This window comes from Euprymna scolopes, chromosome 41 (genome assembly GCF_053919585.1).
Source record: "Euprymna scolopes isolate OS-2025 chromosome 41, ASM5391958v1, whole genome shotgun sequence".
In the NCBI taxonomy this organism is placed as follows: Eukaryota; Metazoa; Mollusca; class Cephalopoda; order Sepiida; family Sepiolidae; genus Euprymna; species Euprymna scolopes.
The window spans coordinates 28,612,488-28,638,871 of NC_136522.1; the positions used below are offsets into that span (position 1 = coordinate 28,612,488).

The 26,384-nt window shown below is 34.8% G+C and overlaps 1 protein-coding gene across 2 annotated transcripts in view; it reads left to right on the plus strand.

Annotated features, from left to right (window-relative positions):
* Nucleotides 1-26,384, plus strand: part of LOC145266452 (uncharacterized) — a 582,076-nt gene that overhangs the window by 14,836 nt on the left and 540,856 nt on the right. For both annotated transcript variants that reach the window (XM_080122128.1, XM_080122127.1), the window contains exons 2-3: nt 22,522-22,588; nt 25,788-25,869. In XM_080122128.1, the coding sequence (XP_079978254.1) occupies nt 22,522-22,588; nt 25,788-25,869 (149 nt within the window). The remainder of the gene's footprint in view (nt 1-22,521; nt 22,589-25,787; nt 25,870-26,384) is intronic.

The following is a 26,384-nucleotide window of genomic DNA, read 5'->3' on the forward strand; positions in this document are numbered from 1 at the left end:
CGACAATCATATTTCATGAGATAACCCACATAATCGCACCCCCTCTTACTAAAATAATAACTTTGATATATTGTCCGGGCTGTTTATTTCACTACAAACACACCAATCAAATAACTCACATTTCATCATTTTTTGTAATTCTTGGATATGTTACTAATTTCGACAATCATTGTTCATGATTTAACTTAAATTATCGCTGCCCCTCCCCCTCTTACTAAAATAAAAAGTTGATACATTGTCTGGGCTGTTTATTTCATTACAAACACAGAAATCAAATTACTTAAATTAAAAACACACCAATTAAATCACTCATATTTTATACTCATATTCACTCGTAAAAGGTTTCTGCCATTTCCGGGACTTACCTTATATCCCCCACCCCACTGTTAAAAATATATATGGAATATCATAATGTTAACTCGTAAATGGTTTCTGCAATTTCCAGTACTTTCTGTACATCCATTACCCACTGTTAAAATATACATGAAAAATAGTAATTTAACTCGTAAACGGTTTCTGTCATTTCTGGGACAGACTTCATAACCTTCACCCCACTCTTACAAATATACATGGAACATAGTAATGTTTACTCGTAAACGGTATCTACCATATCCGGGAATGACTTCATATCCCTCACCGGACTCTTTAAACTATACATGAAATATAGTAATCTTAACTCATATACGATTTTTGCTATTTCCAGGACTGACTACATATCCCCCACCCCTACCTGTAAAAATATACATGAAAGAGACTAATGTTAATTCGTAAATGGTTTCTGTGATTTCTGGGACTGACTTAATATTACCCACACCACTCGTAAAAATATACATGAAATATAGTAATGTTAATTCGTAAATGGTTTCTGCCATTTCCGGGACTGACTACATATCACCCACCCCTACTCTTAAAAATATACATGGACTATAGTAATGTTAATTCCTAAACGGTCTCTGCTATTTGCAGGACTGACTTAATATCCCTCACACCACTCTTAGGAATATATATGAAATATAGTAATGTTAACTCGTAAATGGTTTCTGCCATTTCCAGAACTGACTCAATATCCTTCATCCCACTCATAAAAGTATACATGTGATGTAATGGAATAACCTAACATCCCTTCATCGGTGAAATGAACTATAGATATATTGACCCTCTCACGTGACTGACAGAGAAGGAAAAAAGACAGGAAGAGAATAAGAAAAGATGTCGAGTAACTATTATGTCACATGTATTCCCTTATAAATAAACCCCTTTGTCTTTCACCAATAACCCCGTGTTTCTTGCTGTATTCTTATTTAAAGTAAGGATATAACAAATGGCGACAGGATTCGAATTCACAAAAAGGAAACTTTAAGCCAAAAACATATTGGAAAACGAAGAGAAGAAATACTGCACGGAAAAATTCAACTAGTTCGTTACGGTTCTACTGAAAAAAAAAAGAGAAATTGACATTTCACGAAGCATTGAAAAGACCAATTTTTGAAAGCTGTTCATTTCAAATTTCTTTTGTTTCAAAAGCAGAAAAAATACGGCGGAAGGAACGCTGTTGGTTAGGTGTCAATTTCGTGTGTGTAACCTCCCCAAAAAACCTTGTCTACAAAATAATTTTTTTGTGTGGTTTAAGAAAAACAAAACTATTCAGTGGACTTATTTAATGCTTTGTGCAGGTACTGTTAATTTTTTGTTTTATTACTGTGTTTAAAAGAAAAAAATTCCTCAACAGGCAACAATTAGCCAAGTTTACAAAAACGATACAAGTAACACTGCCAGCTCAACAAAACCAGATGGAATTTTAACAAAAAGAACAGTTAAAATAAAAGTTAAAACAAAATGAAGTATTAAAAACAATATTAATGAAATAAGAAGAAAAATAGGATTGTCGGTTCACTCCGAAAAGAATTGCAAATTTGCTGACAGAATTTTCATATGAACCAACTAATGGCTTAACGTTTCCAGCATATTATCGTAGATACGAAAATATTTTTTCCAAACGATGTCAGGCCTGGTCGGATGAAGAAAAAATTATTTTACTGTTGCAAAAACTGGATTCCCATGAAAATACCAAGTATATAAATTTTACACTCCCAAGGAAACCCGAAGATATTTTTTTAAAGAGACTATAGAAATTTTATCGAACATTTTCAGGGAATGGGATAGCTTATTTTATACTCGTTATAGGTGTTTAAATATTCTGAAACAAAATGATGAAGACTTTATCGCCTATGCTGGGAGAGTAAATGCCCAATGCGAGTTATTTAAGTTGAAAGACCTAAAAGAGGACATGTTTAAATGCTTGATATTTGTGCTAGGGTTAACATCCTCGAAGGATAAAGAGATTTATTCTAGGATAGTATCCATTATGAACCAAGACATGATTCTAAAAAAGAGTCCATGTATGGTAAAAAAGGAATATATTGAAGTTAGAATTAATGGCCGGAAAGTAAACTGTCTTTTGGCTACTGGAAGTGACATATCCGTAATTGATGAAAGAATGGAAGAAAATTTGTTCTCCAAAGCTGCAAAACACAAAGAAAAATGTCTGGAAATAGATTAAAATTTAAGGGTGAATTTTATACTAATGTGACTCTGAATGAAAAGACGTTAAAAACTAAAATGTATTTGATACCTGGAAAAAATTCTAATCAATTCGTTATATATTTTATGATACTTTTCAATTTATGGGAGAAACCAATAAACTCATTTTGCAAAAGAGTAAATGTGACAGGCTCTAAAAGTCCCAAACAGCCAGGCAGATTAGTTGGGGATTTGAAGAAGGATTTTAAAAATGTATTTTCTGAAGGTCTGGGCTGCTGCACAAAAACGGAAGTGAAATTTGAACTGAAAGATGAAGCGAAACCGGTGTTTAAATCCAAAAGAAAGATTCTGTATTCGGCATTAGAAACAATCGAGAAAGAATTAAATACACTCGAAGAAATCGGAGTAATAAAAAAGTGAACTACTCTGAATGAGCATCACCAACAGTTTATGTGAAAAAGAAAAATAAAAAAATCATGGTATGTGGAGATTTTTCGACGTGACTGAATAGTTCTTTAAAGGATCATAACTATCCACTCCCTAACCCTGAGGAAATATTTTCTAAGTTAAATGGAGGAAAATTTTTCACAAAAATTGACTTATCAGAAGCACATTTGCAGGTCAAAGTCCACGAAGATTGTTCTAAATACCTGACAATGAATACTAATAAAGGATTATTTTCGCTAAAAGGATTGCTGTTTGGGTTGAAAGTAGCACCAAATTTATTCCAACAAATTATGGATGCCATGCTAGCAGGCTTGGATTTTGCAATGGCTTATTTAGACGACATTTTGATAAAAAGCAAAAATGTTAAAGAACATAAAAACTATATTCGGAAGGTATCCGAGAAAATAGAAGACTACGGATTTAAAGTGGCTCTCGAAAAATGTAATTTTAGTATGGACAAGATTGAATATTTGGGACAAATAATTGATTGGAAAAGTGGAAGACCTAACCCAAATAGGACAGAAGCAATTAGAGACATGCCTAGACCAGACAATGTAGTAAAGTTACAGTCATTCTTGGGTCTAGCAAACTACTATAATTCTTATATCCCAAATATGCACGAACTAAGAGCACCATTAAATGAATTATTGAAGAAGAATAAAAAATGGCTCTGGACAAAAGAATTTGAGGAAGCATTCCAAAAATTAAAAGATGTTTGTTATCGGATTTAGCGTTAGCACATTATGATCTGAAAAAGGATTTAATTGTAGCGGCAGATGCGAGCGAATACGGTTTAGGAACGGTGTTTCTACACAGAATGGAAGATGGATCTTCTACACCAATTTCTCACGCCTCGAGGGTTTTATTACCCGCTGAAAGAATATACAATCAGATCGAAAAAGAGGGTTGGCGATTGTGTATGCCGTGCGAAAGTTTCATAGATTCATTCATAAAAGATCTTTCATCTTGGAAACGGACCATAAACCATTACTATCGATTTTCGGTTCGAAAAAAGGGATTCCTACTCATACAGCAAATAGATTACAGAGATGGAGTATTATTTTGCTCAATTACGATTTCAAAATGAAACACCTAGCATCTAGTAAAATTGCACATGCAGATGTTTTTTCGAGATTAATCCCCAGTAAAACTGAATTTGAAGAAACTGTTATAGCAGCACTAAAAGAAGAAAATAAACTAACAGATATATTAATAAATACTGTTAGGGAACTCCCCGTTACACTTGAGGAAATAAAGAAAGCAGCGAAACCAGATAAATATATTAAGATAAAAAAAACAAGTGGGACAAGAAGAAAAAATAGAAAAGGATTAAAAGTGTTTCCATTTTCTATGTGTGATGAAACTCTGATGTACGCAGACAGAGTGGTAATACCGCAAGTATTATAAAAGAAAATCCTAAAAGAATTCCACATGGAACATCCTGGAATCTCCAGAATGAAGGCCCTAATGAAAGGATTCACATACTGGCCTTGAATTGATTAGGGCATTGAGAAAATGGTGAAATTATGTAAAGGTTGCCAACTAGCCGCAAGATCTCCCCCCATATGGATGCAACCTTGGCCTAAAACAGATATACCCTGGACACGCATCTATATCGATTACGCAGGATCTCTGAAGAGATATTATTACCAAGTAATCGTAGATAGTATGTCAAAATGGCCAGAAATTTTAAAATACAAACACCCTAAAGCGGCAAACACAATAAAAGCGCTGGACGAGGTATTTAGTCGGTTTGAAATTCCGAAAACAATTGTTAGTGATAATAACACGATGTGCACAGGTCAAGAATTCAAGCACTACTGTAAGGCACTGGCCATTGAACACATTACAATACCAACTTTTAACCCTCAATCAAACGGACAAGCGGAAAGATGTGTTGATACTTTTAAACGAGCTTTAAAAAAGAATAATAACATCGACACGGAAGAAAAAAGCATTAAAAAATTCTTAGCAATATATAGGATAACACCAAATCCAAATACAAATGCTAAATTATCCCCAGCTGAAATTATGTTTGCCAGGAAGGTACTTCGGTGTTCGATCGGTTAATCCCAAGAGAAAGAGTAAGGCACAAGACTTACAATGACGGGGATAAAGTTTTCTTAAAAAATTATCGGGCAGGGAAGTGTTTTTGGGAAGAAGGCATAATCTCAAGAAGAATTTGGATAATGGTTTACATTATAAAAGGGTAGACTTTTTTCCACAAAAAAAACATTAACCAACTAAGACCCTGATACATAGAAACAGTCAGAAACCAAGAGTTACCAATGGAAGTGCTATATGACACTTTCCATATACAACCTCCAAACAAGGAAGTACCAGTAACTCAGAAATCCAATCACGCTCCAAAAGTAAAAAATCAGCAAACACAAATGGTAAGAAGAAAAGAAAGGAAAAGGAAAAGGACCGAATTTTTGGGACAAAGTCTAAAAAGGAAAAAAAATGGTAGAAGCAAAATTCTATGGAAGAATTTAGCTTGGGAGGAAGGTGATGTAATGGAATAACCTAACATCCCTTCATAGATGAAATGAACTATAAATATATTGACCCTCTCACGTGACTGACAGAGAAGGAAAAAAGACAGGAAGAAAATGAGAAAATATGTCGAGTAACTATTGTCACATATATTCCCTTGTAAATAAACCCCTTTGTCTTTCACCCAAAACCCCGTGTTTCTTGCTGTATTCTTATTTAAAGTAAGGATATAACAACATGAAATATAGTAATGCTAACTCGTAAATGGTTTCTGCCATTTCCGAGACTGACTCATTATCCCCTACTGCACTCTTAACAATATACATGAAATATAGTAATGTTAACTCGCAAACGGTTTCTGCCAATTCCGGGACTGACTAAATACCCCCCACCCCACTTGTAAAAATATACATGAAATATAATAATGTTAACTCGTAAACGGTTTCTGCCGTTTCCGAGACTGACTTAATATATTCCCACCCCTGTTAAAAATATACATGAAATAAATATACATGTTTTGTAAATTAATACATAAAAACATTAACACGGTTAAGGATTAGGCAACCACTACTTCAACATGAATTCCTGAGGGCAGTATCAGTCTCAGCATTCCAGTGGCTTTACGTGACTTTTGGGATGTTACAACTATGCCCCTAGCGTGCACTCGATTCATTGACCTGATTTTTAGAATCAGCAGTTCAGCCATCTGATTTTGGGGATATGACTTCTTATGTCAATGTTTTGTCTCGAAATTAGTATCTGGTGACATAACTAAGTATTGTTCAAATATGTATAAACAAGAAAAAGAATTCAAGCGATCACATTTTTCGTCCCCCTACCCCTAAATAGAATTAGGGTATCATATTGTTACTAATACTAAAAAGAAAATGGCCGTTTATTTTTGTTTTGTAAACATAGTGAGTCGTTCTACTCATCACTAAATACTTTTAAGCGTAAATATTTTTCCTTATCATTTTTCTTTGTCATTTTTCGTTATACTCTGATATTTTACTATTTTAACCCAATAATCACGTTGGTACCATTTTCATAACGTGTGAGTTAATATTTTAATTTGTACGATACTGACATTTTATCCATAAAGAGTCTCTTATTTAAAGTATACAAACGTCTATATTAAGGCATGTTGGCATCACATCACGTGGCATGACTAAGCGTTTTTTTTTTCAAATGCGTATAAAATAACATTAGAATTCTAGTAAAATACATAGGAAAAACGAAAAAAATGTCGCTCCCCCCCCCTGCAGAAAACCGGCAAGATAACCAACTTAGACCGTTGGGGCCAAAATTTTGATATTTTTCGACCGAATGTTGGGACTTCAATATGATACCAAATTTTTCAAGTTCGGTTTTGTCTGTCGAAAGTTTTTGCCGAACATACAAACACACGCACACACACACACACACACATTTTCGCTTTTATATATTAGACAAGACTAAATCTGATCTCCTTGCTTCAATCACATATCTCACAATACTTTCACATTATACATCTACACTTCCCCTTCTGGAACATGCTCATATCATTTTTCGCTGCATTCCAACCCTCTTTTCTTTCGTATATCCCAATGGACATTTCTCGTTATATTATCGTGCCGTCTTTTCTATTCCTTTTGAGCTAACTTCTCACAACTACTAACGAGGTGTTGTACATTTGTACAACACCTCGTCAGGTGTTGTACACAGTTGACATAGAGAACTTTCAGCAGTTTCACATAATTTGTCCTGAGCGCTTGCTCCAGCGTGACACATATTAGGACTTGTGTCCCAACCTTTTGAAAACTATCGCCAGGTTTTTCCCTTATCCGTTGCCTCTGGAAGATCTCTACTAAATTGACTATGCATTTTCTTCTCAATCCACTTGTTTTTCATTTTTTGTTTATTCATTACTTCTACAAAGTTTGCTTTCTTGCAAGTTTTCAAATTGTGTCACGCCCTTTATGAGCTTTTCCTTACAGTTGGAGACATAAACTTTCAGACCATTTTCCTCTTGTTTACACATCGTTCTACGCCTATTAATCCTAGTCTTCGCTTTTTTCTTTTCACATATAACCTATCGACATTAGTCTTTGGGAAAAGAGCTCCATTCATTGTCATCATTTTCTTTGTCTTCCTGTCCATATCTTTCAGCTTTTGAATAATACCTGCCCCATATCGAAATATAGCTACTGCCCGTGTGTTTACTGCGGATATTTTGTATCTCCTATTCAATCTTTACCCACGAACCAAATGTTGTCGTCTCTTGTATTCTTTTCCTATTATTTCTTTCATTTCAGCATCTTTTATTTTATCTAATTCCAAAAAGTCCTTCTTCTCCTTCTTCTCCAACCTCTTATATCATTTCCCCATGCAAAAGTTTTATTTCTTTACTTTCAACAAGTTTTCCCCTCTTCAATTTCAAGGCGCCACTCTTCTTCATGCCAAAAGTCCTGATGGTAATATGAAAAATCTCTCACTCTCTGCCTTATGTTTTTTGTATGTGTTCTGGGTTAGTCATATTGTTTGAGACAATTCAACTTTTAGGAAGTCTTGTTTTTTTACTCTTGTTCACCCCAAACAAGATATATTGCCATTTGGAATGTAAGGAGTTATTATTTGGAATGTAAGAGGTTATTATTTGGAATGTAAGGAGTTATTATTTGGAATGTAAAGGGTTATTATTTGGAATGTAAGGGGTTATTATTTGGAATGTAAGGAGTTATTATTTGGAATGTAAGGAGTTATTATTTGGAATGTAAGGGGTTATTATTTGGAATGTAAGGAGTTATTATTTGGAATGTAAGGGGTTATTATTTGGAATGTAAGGAGTTATTATTTGGAATGTAAGGGGTTATTATTTGGAATGTAAGGAGTTATTATTTGGAATGTAAGGGGTTATTATTTGGAATGTAAGGAGTTATTATTTGGAATGTAAGGAGTTATTATTTGGAATGTAAGGGGTTATTATTTGGAATGTAAGGAGTTATTATTTGGAATGTAAGGAGTTATTATTTGGAATGTAAGGGGTTATTATTTGGAATGTAAGGAGTTATTATTTGGAATGTAAGGAGTTATTATTTGGAATGTAAGGGGTTATTATTTGGAATGTAAGGAGTTATTATTTGGAATGTAAGGAGTTATTATTTGGAATGTAAGGGGTTATTATTTGGAATGTAAGGGGTTATTATTTGGAATGTAAGGGGTTATTATTTGGAATGTAAGGGGTTATTATTTGGAATGTAAGGGGTTATTATTTGGAATGTAAGGAGTTATTATTTGGAATGTAAGGGGTTATTATTTGGAATGTAAGGAGTTATTATTTGGAATGTAAGGGGTTATTATTTGGAATGTAAGGAGTTATTATTTGGAATGTAAGGGGTTATTATTTGGAATGTAAGGAGTTATTATTTGGAATGTAAGGGGTTATTATTTGGAATGTAAGGAGTTATTATTTGGAATGTAAGGAGTTATTATTTGGAATGTAAGGAGTTATTATTTGGAATGTAAGGAGTTATTATTTGGAATGTAAGGAGTTATTATTTGGAATGTAAGGGGTTATTATTTGGAATGTAAGGAGTTATTATTTGGAATGTAAGGGGTTATTATTTGGAATGTAAGGAGTTATTATTTGGAATGTAAGGGGTTATTATTTGGAATGTAAGGGGTTATTATTTGGAATGTAAGGAGTTATTATTTGGAATGTAAGGAGTTATTATTTGGAATGTAAGGAGTTATTATTTGGAATGTAAGGGGTTATTATTTGGAATGTAAGGGGTTATTATTTGGAATGTAAGGAGTTATTATTTGGAATGTAAGGGGTTATTATTTGGAATGTAAGGGGTTATTATTTGGAATGTAAGGAGTTATTATTTGGAATGTAAGGGATTATTATTTGGAATGTAAGGAGTTATTATTTGGAATGTAAGGAGTTATTATTTGGAATGTAAGGGGTTATTATTTGGAATGTAAGGAGTTATTATTTAGAATGTAAGGGGTTATTATTTGGAATGTAAGGAGTTATTATTTGGAATGTAAGGAGTTATTATTTGGAATGTAAGGGGTTATTATTTGGAATGTAAGGAGTTATTATTTGGAATGTAAGGGGTTATTATTTGGAATGTAAGGGGTTATTATTTGGAATGTAAGGAGTTATTATTTGGAATGTAAGGGGTTATTATTTGGAATGTAAGGGGTTATTATTTGGAATGTAAGGGGTTATTATTTAGAATGTAAGGGGTTATTATTTGGAATGTAAGGAGTTATTATTTGGAATGTAAGGGGTTATTATTTGGAATGTAAGGAGTTATTATTTGGAATGTAAGGGGTTATTATTTGGAATGTAAGGGGTTATTATTTGGAATGTAAGGAGTTATTATTTGGAATGTAAGGGATTATTATTTGGAATGTAAGGAGTTATTATTTGGAATGTAAGGAGTTATTATTTGGAATGTAAGGGGTTATTATTTGGAATGTAAGGAGTTATTATTTGGAATGTAAGGAGTTATTATTTGGAATGTAAGGGGTTATTATTTGGAATGTAAGGAGTTATTATTTGGAATGTAAGGGGTTATTATTTGGAATGTAAGGGGTTATTATTTGGAATGTAAGGGATTATTATTTGGAATGTAAGGAGTTATTATTTGGAATGTAAGGAGTTATTATTTGGAATGTAAGGGGTTATTATTTGGAATGTAAGGAGTTATTATTTGGAATGTAAGGGGTTATTATTTGGAATGTAAGGAGTTATTATTTGGAATGTAAGGGGTTATTATTTGGAATGTAAGGAGTTATTATTTGGAATGTAAGGGATTATTATTTGGAATGTAAGGAGTTATTATTTGGAATGTAAGGAGTTATTATTTGGAATGTAAGGGGTTATTATTTGGAATGTAAGGAGTTATTATTTGGAATGTAAGGGGTTATTATTTGGAATGTAAGGGGTTATTATTTGGAATGTAAGGAGTTATTATTTGGAATGTAAGGGATTATTATTTGGAATGTAAGGAGTTATTATTTGGAATGTAAGGAGTTATTATTTGGAATGTAAGGGGTTATTATTTGGAATGTAAGGAGTTATTATTTGGAATGTAAGGAGTTATTATTTGGAATGTAAGGGGTTATTATTTGGAATGTAAGGAGTTATTATTTGGAATGTAAGGAGTTATTATTTGGAATGTAAGGGGTTATTATTTGGAATGTAAGGAGTTATTATTTGGAATGTAAGGGGTTATTATTTGGAATGTAAGGGGTTATTATTTAGAATGTAAGGGGTTATTATTTGGAATGTAAGGGCTTATTATTTAGAATGTAAGGGCTTATTATTTAGAATGTAAGGGGTTATTATTTGGAATCGTGTCTAACAGGGACTGTGGAAGTTGAGCAGTATGATGTTTGTTCACATTACTTTTAAACTCTAGCAGGTTAGTATAATCACGGAAACAGGAAATAGGGAGTAAATTCCGAAGTCTAGTAATATGAAGGAAGAAACTATTAGAGTAGAAGGCTTCCAGCAGTGAAGGGGTGGGATTTTACTGCTTGCTGAGTTAGTCAGGAATACATACGTCAAGGAGGAACAAGACAAGTGTAATTAATTCAAGAACACATTCCATTACAATATTTATAAAACAGACATAGGGATGCAACATTGTGGCGATGAGACAGAGATTGGGGCTTGTTTAACAGTGCAGGAATTATTAGGTTTGATACTCTTTTTTTGACCTTGTCTAAGAGTAAAAAACTAGTGATAGATGCGCCAGCTCAGATGTGGCAACAATTAACAGGAGAAGCGCTTTAAAAACGGCGCATTTTGAAACTTTTTCCAGAACGCTGGTCTAAGTCAAAAGTGAAAAATATCTTTAATATTTTTCATTGAGATGGAAGGCGTTGAAAGATAAGTTGTTTAATTGTTATATTTTCTGTTTTATTCTAGGCAAATGTTAATTATTTTTATATTTATTGCAGTTCTTTAATTGATATATTTATTATTTTACTTGTTTTATTTAGTAACAGATTCCGTCGTCCGTGCCGGCATTCATGAAAATATAGCAAATTGATTTGAAATATAGCATAAACGGATTTTGAAATTCTATTGTTTTTCAGTTAGAGTGTATCCTAATCACCTGACTCTCCCTTAAGCACGTGAATTGGACTTATATTAAGTACATTATTAAATATTATCTTTTTTTATTATTAATGGAGAGTAGACAATGCATTGTGGATGTTTTATCGGCAGCTCTCGTTACTCTCGCTTTTCCTTATTTGTCACTCAGTCCTCATTTTTAATGAGTGATTTTTCTGAAAAAGGGAGAAGAAATAGTTGTATTATAGGTTTGCAGTATTTTGCATGAACAGTCACCAGAGATATCGGAAATTTTCTGTTTCTATGTCTATCCTGGTGGCCATGTCACTAGTAAGAGTCCTGGAAGTAAACGTCTGTCTGAGCTGATGTTATCCGCCTGATAGTCAGGGAGCCGAACCTGATATGCCATTTGGTGAATGGATTCTTGATCATGCAGTAGTTTCTGGTGGGGCTTCTTGATTCCATATGTGCTACAAAAAATATATATTTCTTCGTGCTACAAAAAAATATATTTCTTCGTTTCTTTTTCTCTCTTACTTTCCGTCACTGCCTCGTTCTTAGCAAGTCTGTCGACCTATTCCACAATCCCCAAAACCATCATGAAAAGCTTCCAGAAAAAACACACAATTAAACCTAGCTTCAACTTCGTATGTAGACCCCTACTACCATGTCTCCTTCTCCAACATCAGGGGTCTACGTTGCAACCTTCCAGAGGTTAAAACCCAATTACAGGAGACTAAACTAGACATATTATTCCTAAGGGAAACTTGCATTGAACCGACTAATTCCCTAGAAGAGTTTGGAATTAAAGGATACTCTAACTAAATCTTACCTTGTAGATCGCCATGGGCATACAATATGTGCCTACATTAAAGATGACTTTCCATGTGGCAGGCATATCTCCAGAGAAGATCCTAAGTTACTCCATGTTGCACTTGCTCACACGACTGCGTTTATATTTTCCCTCTATCGCCCCCACAACAAAAAAGAAATTTCACCACATCCTATCTGCTCCTCGTTCGGCTAACATTCACGTCTGTGGAGAATTCAATTTTGAAAATGTGGAACAAGATCGATTATGAGTAGAGGTCTTGTCACGATTTCTCCATTGCTTATGGACTCAATCAGATTGTTCACGAACCCACCCATATGCCCGATATTGAAGGTCAGTATCCAAGTCTCCAAGATCTTTTCCTCACAACTTATCCTGAGCTATGTTCATCTTCTGTTCTGTCTCCACTGGGATCTTCCGACCACAGATGTACTAAAACCGCTTTCAGGACTGCCAGCAACCACTGTAAAAGAGTAATGAAGAAAGCAAGATAGTTGTATGCTCAGTCCGTCAAGTTCAAAATAGCTGAGCAGCAGCTTGGTTCCCACCAGTTCTGGCAAATAGCAAACAGAATCCTGAACAGAAGCATGTGCTCTATCCCAACTATCATCAATGGACCTGAGGTAAATTCGTCAGCATCAGACAAAGCCACACTCTTTGCCAAGAACTTTGCAGCTAATTCCACTCTATGCAACCAAGGCCACCAACCCCCTGTATTTACTCCTGTATCAGAAAACACGCTATGTGACATACAAATATCTGTGTGTGATGTTGCCAAGCTAATCAAGAACCTTGATTCCAGATAAGTAACTGGCCCCGACGGCATTCCTATTATAGTGCTCAAAAAGCTTCAACCATAGCTAGCTCCCATACTTACGTAGCTGTTTAAGCGTCGTCTTAAGGATAATTGCTTCCCAACACCGTGCAAAATCTCATCGGTATGCCCTGTATTCAGGTGACTTGTCATTTCCCTCTCAGTACGGACCTATAAGTCTCCTGTGCGTCATGAGTAAGTTGCTTGAATCTGTGTTAAATAGAGAAGTAGGCAACCACCTCAGTAAGATGTGACATGCAATATGGTTTCCGTTCTGTTAGATCTACTGCAGATATGCTTATGGTTATATCTCATAGGATTAGCAAAACTCTTGACAGAGGCCTCCTTTCTAGAGCAATTGCTCTTAACATATCAAAGGCGTTTGATAAGGTATGGCATAAAGGTCTACTTCATAAGATCTCCAGCTATGGTATAGCTAGAAATGTCTTTTCACTTATTACATCATTACTTTCTGATAGGTTCATAAGAGTAGTGGTTGATGGGTAGAAATCAGAAGGTCATAGTATTAATGCTGAAATCCCTCAGGGGTCCATCCTGGGTCCAACTCTCTTCCTGATCTATATTAATGATCTTCCAAATCACATCCTTAGATCATTTGTAGACATGCTGACAACATTACCATCTATGGCAACACACCAAAGGCCATAAACGACCAAATTTTTTCTGATTCTCTCTCCTCTGATCTTGAGCATGTGGTACAATGGGGGAAAAAGTGGCAGGTTACTTTCAATGCATCTAAAACCAAGCTTCTATCCTTACATCATCAACGTTCTGATCCCCATCTGGCATCAAGTGAAATGAATGTCTCTTATCTTGGAGAGACTCCATGTTTTGATAAGCTTCTGGGCTTGATTTTTACTCCTGATCTAAAATGGAACACGTACATCAAATCCGTTGCCATGATCGCTGGAAAGATGATGGGATCTTTCTATTGATCCAGTAGATATCTACCTGCTGATGCAATTTTCTACCTGTATAAGAGCCAGGTACGATCAAGGATAGTGTATTGCTGTCACATCTGGGCAGGAGCTGCTAGAAAGACCTTATCCTACCTTAACAGAGTTCAGAATATTCTTCGTTACCTAGTGGGGGATGCCCTTTTCTCTTTCCTGCAACCTTGTTCTCACAGAAGAGACCTTGCGAGCTTGTCTCTGTTTTATCGTTATTTTCATGGCAAGTGCTCGTCTGAGCTCCAATCTATGGTCCCCCCTCGCCAAACTTTCAGGAAAAACACTCGTCTAACCAAAACCACTATCAATAATTTCCCACACTCTTTATCTGTGCCTAAGCATAAACGTAGATTCCATGAACAAAGCTTCTTTCTAAGAACTGCACACCTGTGGAACTCTCTTACGTTTACCTGCTTTTCAGCTGACTACACTATGGCCGTTTTCAAGTCCAATGTAAACAAGTTCTTGATGAGCCACTCCCCTTAAGTAATCCAATTTACCACTTCTAACGATTACTATAATATTGTCCTTTCAACCACTGTACACTTTTTAACCCTTATCCTCGAGTAGCCTCTGGACCTTGATAAGTGGTGATTCCTTTGTAAAAATAAAAAATACTCCATACATGGGGAAATGGTGGTTTTGTAAAGATTTAGGATGCTCTCTGGTGTGAGTAAGTTTCTAACACGGTAGAGGAAGCCTGCCATTTTTGCAGCAACCTTGGCAATGCCCTCAATGTATTGTTTCAATTCATATTGCCTTAAAGCTCAATTTCGCCATTTTATCATAAAAACTAAAATGTTCCATGAATTGAAAAAAGGTTGATTAATAATGTCTCATTCCATGAAGATTTTTACTATTTTGCATATATTTGCTTTTTCTAGAGAAACATATAAAAATTGAAAATATTCTCAACGTTAATTTATAAACTTCTAAATATGTAAATTATTAATAAGCACATTCGTGTTATTGTTGTGGGGACTCACCCATGAACTAAAAATGAACTCTTCCGAACTATATAAATTAACTGAGAGTTCCGACTCTTAGAGGTTCCAACCTCCACAATCGGTCTAACAGAAACTGAGTTTTTTTTTTCTGACGGATTGATGCAAAGTGTTCTGTATAGCCCTAGGAGGTCGACCTTCCCAGGCCTCCCCCCCCGACTTGTAATAGGAGCAAGTTTATCTCTTGTTGCCTGAGTCGCCCTCACTGGGGTTGCCGACGGGGCTACTCAGGCATATTTTTGCAAAGCTGAAGTGTTCTTTCTTTTGGAACACTGACTTATTTACCCAGCTTTCATATGTCATATCCTCTCGCGGTGGGAGAGAGATAAATATCGGTCAATATACTTTTGTAATCCGCCCAGTGGCGTAGCAAGGGATGGGCAGGGGGGGGGCGGTCCGCCCCGGGAGGCACGTGCCAGGTGGCGACATTTTGAGAGGGTAAAAAAATAAATAAAAATAACTGAAAGCTAACAAAAATCTGAAATTTTATGCCGAAAAGGTTGTAAAACATTGGGACTTTTAGAGATATCGGAATCAGAAAAATGTGTTCCTATTTTATGAACGGCACATGTCAGGGGCGGCATTTTGAGAGGTTGAAAATCGAAAATAAAAATAAATAAAAGCTAACAAAAAATCGGAATTTTTTTACCGAAAAGTTTTTAAAAAATCGGAACTTTTGAAGGTATTGGAATCGGAAAAATGTATCCCTATTTTACGAGCTGCCCGTGTCAGGGGGCGGCATTTTCAGAGGTGAAAAATAGAAAAAAAATAAATAGAAATAAATAAAAGCTAACAAAATATCTTAAATTTTATACCGAAAAGTTTGTAAAAAAATAAATCGGTAGTTTTTGAGATATTGAAATCGGAAAAATGTGTCCCTGGAGGAGGGGGGGCGACAAAAGAGGTAATCATATGCCATCAGGGGGAGTAAAACATGTAATCATATGCCAGCGGGGGTGCAAAACAGGTAATTATATTCCAGTGATGGGGGGGGGGCAAAACAGGCAATTATATGCCAGCGGAGGGGGGTGGCAAATTTTACGACCACCCAGGGTGGCAAAATCTGGTGCTACGCCATTGAGTCCGCCATCTTGTTGGTACTTTCTATTACGTTTGCTCTTTGTTTTTGCTGTTTTTTTGTTTCAATATATGTTTGCCTTTTCTAACTCGTGTCCGTGTTTCCTTAGTGACCCTTTCAGGGTCAAAATAAATTGCCCACAAGAGATTCGAATTTTCCAAAGGGAAGCTAACTCGGAAATTAACCTAATCTTACATTACATAATTTTGCAGATGATTGGCAAAGAGTTTTAAGCATGAGAGGTGGCTAAAAAAATTTAGAAGTCGGGCGTAGCTTATGTTAGGAAACTAAAGTACACTTCTAAAAATGACGCTTCCAAAAAAGTTTAAAAAAAACGAATATGTCCAGTCTTTGTATAAAACAGCGGGTTATTTCCATAAAAAGAAAAATGAAAATGGCTACTCACAGGTTAAAAACGAACAGACTTTTCAAAACCAAGAAAAATTTTCGCCTAGACCATATTCCCGATGCGGCGAATTGCTTTGGGAAAAATTCTGACCATTTCGCAATAAAAAGTAAAAATTGTGGTAAACTTGGTTACAAAATATCGCATTGTCGAAAGAGAAAAAATAAAAAAAATATTGTCAGCGAAAAGAGTGACGAGAATTTACATAAATCTGTAATTGTCAAGACATTTGACAAAACCGTGACATTACAGCTAGACATCTGATCTATCAATTATAAAGTTGCATACGTGGCGTAAACTTAACAAACCGCATTTGTAAACAAAAACTCCAAATGCTTCACGCTCAGTGACTGGAAGTAAAATTAATTTTTTTGAAAGTATTTTTGCCAGTAAATTTAAACGGTAATATTAAAAAATTAATGGTTTACGTTCTAAAAATCTTAAAATTGATTTGATTTGAATTGAATTAATACTTTTCAACATTGGAAGTTATCAGCCAACAGTTTTAATCAGAAAATAAATAAGCTGAAGAACGTTAAAGAAACGAAAACGTATCGTACGAAATCTCTTCAAAATGAAGCAGTTTATAAAAAAAGACAAGCAAATAACTTACAATGAATTGCATACAGTAAGTTAAGGAAGGCAGTAATGAGAATAACCCGTATAATTCGAAAATACGTAAAAAAATAACGACTGTTGCTCATTGTATATGCTGTTTGTTTGTTTTTTTTGTTTTGTTTTTTTTGCTTCACTATATTTTAATTTTTTCGTGTCTGTTTCCTGAGTGATCCTTCCAGGGTAACAACAGTTAATTATTTCCTCCATCTGTTTTGGCATTTTTATGGACCAAATGTTTGTGTGTGTGTGTGTGTGTGTGTGTGTGTGTGTGTGTGTGTGTGTGTGTGTGTGTGTGTGTGTGCCTGTAATTTGTATGTTCCTTTCCATTTTCTCCCTGTAATCTTAACCTGGATGATGCAGGATAGTGTTTTCCTCAACATATAAGAATTCCAGGAGATTGTGGTCTGATTTAAAGAGAAACGTTTCCCTCACATAAAAATTCCGTTCTTTTCCCATACTCCAAACTAGGGCTAATGCTTTCTTTGTATCTGCTGTTAAAGTACTATCTTTATTTATGTTTTTATTACTGGTTTTCCTTGTCAAGGTCTTTTAGTTCTTCGAAAATCTTATTTTGCTTTTGCATCAATGTAAATTCTGTTTTTACTCATTCCAACAAATGGTTCAATTAGTACGCTCTGTTGTAGAAATTAATTAATTTCAGGAACGATACTAATTCTTTCTTGTTCGTGGATTTTTCTATTTTCGCAATTTTGTTGTTAGTTTTTTGTCAGAACACTTTCCTTCTCTAGATCTTTAATATCCTACACCAGATATTTTTTACGATCTAATTTACATTTGTCCCTATTTACTGTAATTCCTGCCTGCTTTAATTTTGTAAAACTTGTTTTGTTTTAGTCCTTAATTTATCTCTGCCATTACACACATGGTCAGGAAAGACCTTCCTCCAGGACTCGACATCGTCTCCAGGAAAAACAGGCGAACTTTTAATCTCTCTCGTCTGAGGTCAAGAAACAAAACCCTAGTTACATCTCTGATGGAATTCTAGTACGCTAACAACTGCGTACGGTCAATCTCAATAGAACACCTGTAACATATTCCGAAAGCCTTCAATCGTGCCTATACCAAAATCGGCCTTGCTTTTGACCCAACAAAGACACAGATCGTGTCCTAACTAAGGCCCAGGAACAGTGCCGACGCTGCAATTTCTTCCCTCACCATCGCCAACAAAACTCTGGAGAATGTGGACCACTACTCGTACCTTGGAAGCCACTTGTCGTTCAACACTAAAATCCAATACGAAGTTGAATACAACCTAAAATTCGCCGGAGCTGCCTATGGCTCTATTTAAATCCATGTGTTTCAAGACAGAGACGTCTAGACAGACACCAAAATTACTGTATACAAAGCTGTCGTGCTCCTGACGCTTCTCTATGCCTCAAAGACATAGACAACATACATTCGATATTCCAAAATCTAGAGAAGTTCCACCAACGCTGCCTTGTGGAGCATTCTGAACATCTCCTGGAAAGACTATCGTACCAACCTCAATGCCCTCCAGGAGGCCAAAACCACCAACATCGAAGCAATAATTATTAGAAACCGGCTGAAGTGGTCAGGCCACGTTGTCAGGATGTCGGATTCCCGGATGTCGAAACAACTCTTCCATGGGTAGCTAAAAGTAGGAAAGCGCACTCGAGGAGGCCAGAACAAACGATATAAGGATCTTCTGAAGGCAAACCTGAAGAAGTGTGGCATTAATGCATACACATAGGAGATCCATGCCAAGGACAGGCAAATCTGGGGGCAGACTGTCGCCAAGGAACGGCTACTATCGAAACCCACCGACGTACAACTTCGAGAAGAGGAAGAAAAGGAGGTATAGAGACGACCGCTCTCAAGCTAACCATTTAAATGGAAATAAAGCTACCTGCCCTCACTGTAAAATGCAACTCAAGGCCAGGATCGGACTTTTCGGCCACCTCCGCACACAATAAAACCCAGTACATGACCACCATCCCCCAATGATGAGAGGTTGCCAAGAGAGAGAGAGAGAGAGAGAGAGAGAGAGAGAGAGAGAGAGAGAGAGAGAGAGAGAGAGAGGGGGCTCTCTAATACGGATTTTCAGGCATATATCATATTGACATATGTTGTCCACTTTTCCTAATATAATTTTCTCGATGGCTCTTAGAAAAATATGTCTTGCAGTTTTAATTCGGAACAAGAAGATCACTTCAATAATCCTACGGGAGTGTTCAGTGCTTAATTTCCTTGAATTTGTCGTTTATCTCAATTTGATTTAAGGCTTTAAATCAATTTCTTCAAAGTGTTTCATTTTTCCTAACTAATGACTGCAAGTTTCGATATTCCGCAATGAAAACGAATTCAAAAATATATTTGTTGGTTGACGTCAATTTGTAATTTCTGTATATTGTAATATCCCCTGTTCTTTTAATTACAGCATAATCGCCCCTCCTATTAACCTTTTTGAAAATATCCTGCAGAATCATTGTTTTTTAGCTTTGACATTACAATAGGTAAAATATGCTTCTGGTTAATCGTCTTGCTTGGATAAATCTATGAAGGTCGTTTTATTTCACATGCTTGTTTTATAATTTTTTTATTAATCCGGGTTCATGTTCGTTCGACTGCCGCAAAATTTACATAAATTTCGTGTCTGCTTCGCTCAGTTGTTGGATATATTTGTTTATTAATCCAATTGCTACACGAATTATATACATATTTCTAGTGTTAAATTAACGCCTTGAAGCTTTTCCAATATTTTATGTTTAAAGAAAGCTCATACATGCTTTCTATCAATTCTAGCATAATTAATTTACTGCCGACAAGTTTTTTTTTATTTACAATATCATGTTTTTTGTGGGTGCTTAGCCAGGTGTCACACAGGAGTTGAAGCTGGAAAAATGTTTGCCATATTTGCTAAAGGTTCACGGGACGAAGCACTGTTGGTAGCGATGAGATAAACTGCCAAAACGAAGAGGTAAAGGTTCAGAGTGAAAAAGCACACTCCTTTTATAATGTACTAGCAGCTCAACCCGCCTTTTCTCGGGCCCTATGTACTGTTCATAACTTTATATGCATATGTATATATTAAAAAGTGTGCATATATATGGTAATGCCTTTCTATATAATAGACTTCCTTAACTACCATAGAGAAAAGTTGCTAGAGACTGCAGAGGTTTATTTTCTTCTACTTTGACCCTAATTTTTGACCCCTTAACATTTATTGGTTTGGGCTCAAATCAAATTAAAATGTCTGGCGCATATCCAAGTAACCTACATTTACAATTTCAAGTATTTAGACCGAAAACTGGTAGGGGAGTTTGGTAGAATCTGCAAAGGCTAACTCTTTCAACTTTGACCTTCTGGCAGCCAAATTTTCGCCCTAAAACTGCTGAAAGTCTGAATAACCTTTATGTAAAATTTCAGATGTTTAGACCCAAAATTGGCTTAATAGTTTGCTAGAAACTGCAAAGGTCAAATCTTTTGAACTTGGACCCCTTGAAAGCCAAATTTTCAGAAAAAAACGATTAAAAAGCTTGCCCTATGTCTGAATACACTTTATGTAAAATTTCAAATGTTTCGACCTAGAATTGGCTGACTTATTTGATAGAGACAGCAGAGATCCATTTTTTAAAACTTTGACCCCAATTTTGACCCCTTAACATTTATTGTTTGGGGCTCCAATCAAATTATAAAGTTAAACCCATGTCCAAGTAACTTATATATAAAAATTCAAGTGTTTAGACCCAAAATTGGCAGAGGAGTTTGCTAGAGTTCTCAAATGGTAAATCGTTAAACTTTGACCCCCCCCCTAACAGCAAAATTTCTGGTCGAAACTCGATTAAAATGATTTTTTTTCAAATCTCAATACCTCGTATGTCAAATTTCGAGTCTCTAGACCAAAAATTGACAGAGTTATTCTGTAAGGAAATGTAGAAAGACAGACACAGACATTTTCACTTTTATAGATATGTAGATTGGTAACTGTTGCTGGTACAATGCTTTGGTGATATTTGATTGTTTGGATCGAATGACGATGTTTGAAAGCAGAAAGCGTGTTGATTTCTGTCACACGAGTTAAACCATTCAGAAATTAAACATCCGGGTTTATGAGAGTTGAGTCATAAAATGATGCAGCATGACGAGTGACAAGATTGTCAAAGTTAAACATCCGGGGATTTTTTGTTTAGATGTCTCGAAACACTATTTGAAATGGCAAGATACATGATCGTGGAAAGCGGCTTACCCAAAACTTGTTATGGCATCAGATGCTTTAAAAACTGTTTAAAACAGACCCCTTTTTATGAAATGACCGGAAGTAAATCTGACCCTTACAAATTGCACATTAAATAATCGTGATAATCTCATAGGTTGATGATTTCATTATCGCTGCTGACGTCCGAGTTCAAAATAAAAGACCTGAGAAGACTCCGCCATTTTCTAAGGATAGATTTCAACGTAGTCGAAAATTATATACAGATGAGCCAGGAAAAGTAAAATACTAGAAAGGTTCGACATGTCTGATTGTAAACTCATGACAACTATTTAAACAAAGGTTGGATTCAATCAATAGTAACTCTGATGACATGATCCTAGAAAATACCGTGAAGTCGTCGATAGTTTAATTTGACAATCTGTACTCGGCCGGATCTATCACAGCACTTATCCGAACCACATGAATAGCACTGAACGACAGCCAAGCATGTACTGAGGTACATAAAGGGTACTATGCAGTATCGTCTATGCTATGTAAAAACGCATGCCCAACTCCAGTTACTTGCATGCAATAATGCCTATGGGGCATCGGACCAATGTGCCAGACGAGGCACGTTTGGCTACTGTTTCAGTTCTAAAAATCGCCCACCTATTTCCTGAAATGCTTGCTGACAATATGACAAAAACCCTAGCTCAAGCAAAACTAGAAAATTTAAAGGACTTTTATTCGGACTTTAAATTAGTTTACCGATATGATACTCTTACACATTTTTATAGAAAAAAGAAAACACAATAACATTCTAAGAGCAAGTGGGGGTGTAGGAAGTCGGATAACTCTTGTATTTTTATTATCTCCCTTTGTTTGTAAATATCCCATAATCTCTTGCTTGTGTTCAATATAATTTCTCCTCTTTATCCGTATATTTCCACTTTTGAATTTCTTTTTATTCTTTACCATTTTCACTGACAATGCAATCCGCAACACTGAATATTTCGAGTTTGAATGTTGACAATTTATTAAACAAAATTTTGTATTTGCAGATAATCAGTGTTGATGCCAACGTAAATTCTGAAAATATTGGAGATTTAAATTTCACATGTTCTACTGGTAAGACTATTTTATAATTGAGCGTTTTTTTTTATTTGTTTTCTCTCATTGCTTTTGCTCACTTACGGGACCACAAAGAACGATTTCTCATAGTTTATGAAGGAAATAAGCATTGTTTTGGAAGCATTAAAATCGACCATCTATTTTATCTGCATTTTACTATAGACTGGGGGCCATTAAGATTGCTTTCGATCTGTGTGTGCGCATGTGTGTGTCATACAGGTTCCAAGCCGTTTAGACAAAATGGTACCAAACTCTGCAAAAATTATTCTCAAGCTACCATGTGCATCATAGGGAAGTAAAAATATCGAATATATTTTACTAAAGAAAACAAACAAAAAAACTAGTAAAGAAACAGATATATAACAAATAAATGTTACAAAAGGCAAGATACTTTTCTCACTACATGGATATTATTTTGTGTTTTAGTTTAAATTGAATTGTTTAGATGAGGATTATTCGTATTAGTTGGATTATTCGTATTAGTTGGATTAGTTGGATTAGTTGGATTAGTTGGATTCCTCACTGTTTTTATCTTTTTTGCACAACATTTTGGTCGAAGTAACTTCCAACCTTCTTTAGTTGTATCTTGTCAAATTTGAGCGTCTTTCTGTTGAACTTGGAAATCTTTGAGCTGAACTCGAGTTTTGCATGTAATGTGTCTAGTTCTGTTCGTCAGGACTGGGAAGAAATCCTAAGTAATTCGAAGCTGTAATTTTGGAGCGTCGCCCACACTGAAGATTGAATTTTGTATCCCCGGGAATGCAACTTTATAACTGAATTTTATTAAGCACTCTAACCACTGTGGTAGAGTTCAACATAAAGATTCCTGAGTTTGACAGGATACACTTGAAGATCAATCGAAACGTTGAGCAAATAACACCCAAGATGAGAACAGTACTCTGAAGAATCTAAATAACGTAGATTATTTTAAAGTGTTTATTTACTTCGAAACACACGTACTGCTGAGTTGCTAATTTAGAACGATCACAAGATGGTGGAAATGAGGATTCAATTTTTGAGTCATGGTGACATTTATTTGATGGATTTCTATCAGTATTTTTATTTATTTTCGAGTTTTGAGGGATTCTATTCGATTGCTATGAAATGCGTAATATTTCGACCCTTTGGCCTATTTTTCTCATTTCCATTTCTCTTATATTTTTATAATCCCTCCCTTGACCTTATAAGAGTTCTTTATTATAGACATTCCTGTAAACATATGCAAGGCTGCATGCTTAGGTGGGTGCATACATGATTACCCCTAAGGTCAGTATTAAATTAAAACACTCAAATAAGACGAAGACAACAAGTTTACAATCCGTAATCTCTATATAAGCTGATATGAGTATTATATTTGTAAGGGTGTACAGAATATATAGCCTGATAACATCTCATCGTTCTGCGGATTCGAAGTAATCCTATTCTTTATTCATTCATCAATATCGATCTTCTACACTTTATAATAATATAGATTTCATACTTGATGGATAAAAATCTACTAGTACATTTCTCGAAGTGAAAAATTAGGCTTTTAAAATTATCTGCAGACAAATCCTCTAGTATAAAGCTGTTACAGTGCTTGTTTACAATTGACGCGAACATTAAATACTTTTCCTCATCCCACTTAGCTAAGTTAAAACATTTCCATCTCTTGTGGAACAATGAAGTATTGGGGCTGAGAATTTCTGATATAAGGGTTTCCACATACACAAGATCAGTGCTTTTATTTAGGTAGAATGTAGTTCACAAATCTGATGGGTTCAGTAATCTTTAACTTTTGTAAAAGTAATCAAACTTTGTTGCATCAGACCAGCCATCGCAATCAACGTTGAAAGTCTACATACTTTCTAAATAAAGCATTGAACGCTTTTTCCTTTATCGAAAATTTATTAAAAACGTCTTTTTTGCTCTCAATAGGTGGTTTATTATACAGGTTTCTGAGAAGGAATTCTTGTTTTTTCTATAGTCATTCTTCCATTTTGTTTTTTGTTGTTTTTTTTTGTCGTTGTTGTATTTTCTTTTATCAACCTTTCTTCTGTTTTCTGTTGTTGTTGTTGTTGTTGGATCTGTTGTTTTTGTAGTTCTTGTTTTGGGTACAATTTTTCTTTTGTTTTCTGCAAGAGGTTCAGATGGGCTTTCAGTATATGAACAGCAATTGTCTTGAAATCCTCCATCTGTACATATTTTTTATTTTTCACAAGAACGAAATTTACTTATTCGGAAAGAAACTTTCTTCATCTATTTTCTTATAACAGCCGTAATATTCCTAATTACAATTTAATGCTGTACGTTGAACTCAAGAGGAAAAAAATAACTATTTGGTTAGAGAAAATCTTACTTACAGATTTTTCTTCAGAGTTTTTAATCGAAATGTTTTGCAAGGACAGTTTTGAGATCTTTTTTATCCGGTCTCCCTCCGACAAAAGCGATTTTTTAACATTATTTATTGAAGGATATATTTGAGTTGTTTTCGTAATATTAGTTGAAAGTTGAGTATGTATCTCTAATGTCTGGTGTATGTTTATTCTTTACCTTTTTGCTCGAAAAGAGGTTTGAGGGGGGTTAATGCTATGTTGTAAGTATCCCTTTTGTTAATTTGTTCTTCGTCGCCAAGTTTGTTTTGGCATGAAAATGTCAATAAGGAAAACTCGGAAACGGAAAGTTTAGGTTAGAAAAGTATTTGTATTTATAAGAAGACAGGATATATGATGAACAAATATTGTAGTACTTAATGCAAATATGGCGTACTATGTCTGACTCTGTAGAGTTTACCTCTCGGTATATTTATATGCTTAGGGGAGTTTATTTATTGTGTATAAATGAGTGTCCACAATTATGGGTTCAAGGAGACCTTACTTTGACAGGTGAGAACTAATAATTTATCTGTTCCATTTTTGTTACTTATCACCATCTTAGATTTATGTTTAGTAATAATGCTTGGATTAATTTTAATTCTTTATTGGATTTTTTATTGTTATTTAATTTATTATACTAAAGTAAAGTTTATTCTGAGTCTACTGTTAGTTGCTATTTCGTTTCTTTGATTTAATAACTTCTTCCCTCTATAAAATTCATTTTTTTTTTAGTTTTGCTCAAGAATAACTTAAACGGATTATCTAAATATATGCATTTCATGATCTTAATATTTAATGTCTAGATTAATTATTAATATTTTCCTTTTCTTATTGTTTTTTAGGTTGGAATTCAAAATACGGTAACTGTTACCTTTCTGTAAACGTACCTAGTAACCACAAAGTTGCTGCCAGTATCTGTAAAAGGTAAGCTAGAAAAGAAGGAAAAATGCAAATGGAATTGAAAAGTGAAAGTGAGACAATGGGAGTTATATTTAGTTTGATTTAGTTCAATGCAAATTTGAGTAAAAAGTTGGTGGCAACTCTTTATGAAAATTCTGATACTTTCCAGATTTAAGGGGAATTTTAAAATATGAATTAGATATTAATTAATAAAAAAATTTCCCAAATCTCAGCTTCTTTAAGTATTTTTAAAGGATTTTGGAGGCATAATATGGATACAACATCCTATTTCATTTAAAAATTCAAATATTTAAAATTTGCATTGAATTTTATCTATAGTAATTAGACACCAATCAAACAAGGTTCCCTGAATTTTTTTTTCACTTAAAAAGAATTGGAATAAAGGTACTAGATATAAGTTTTAGTATCATTTTACAATATTAATGCGTATTTTGTCATGTCTGTATAATGTATCTACTACATAGGTATTGTGAGTGTAAATAATGACATTGTGGTATACTCTATATATACAGTATATC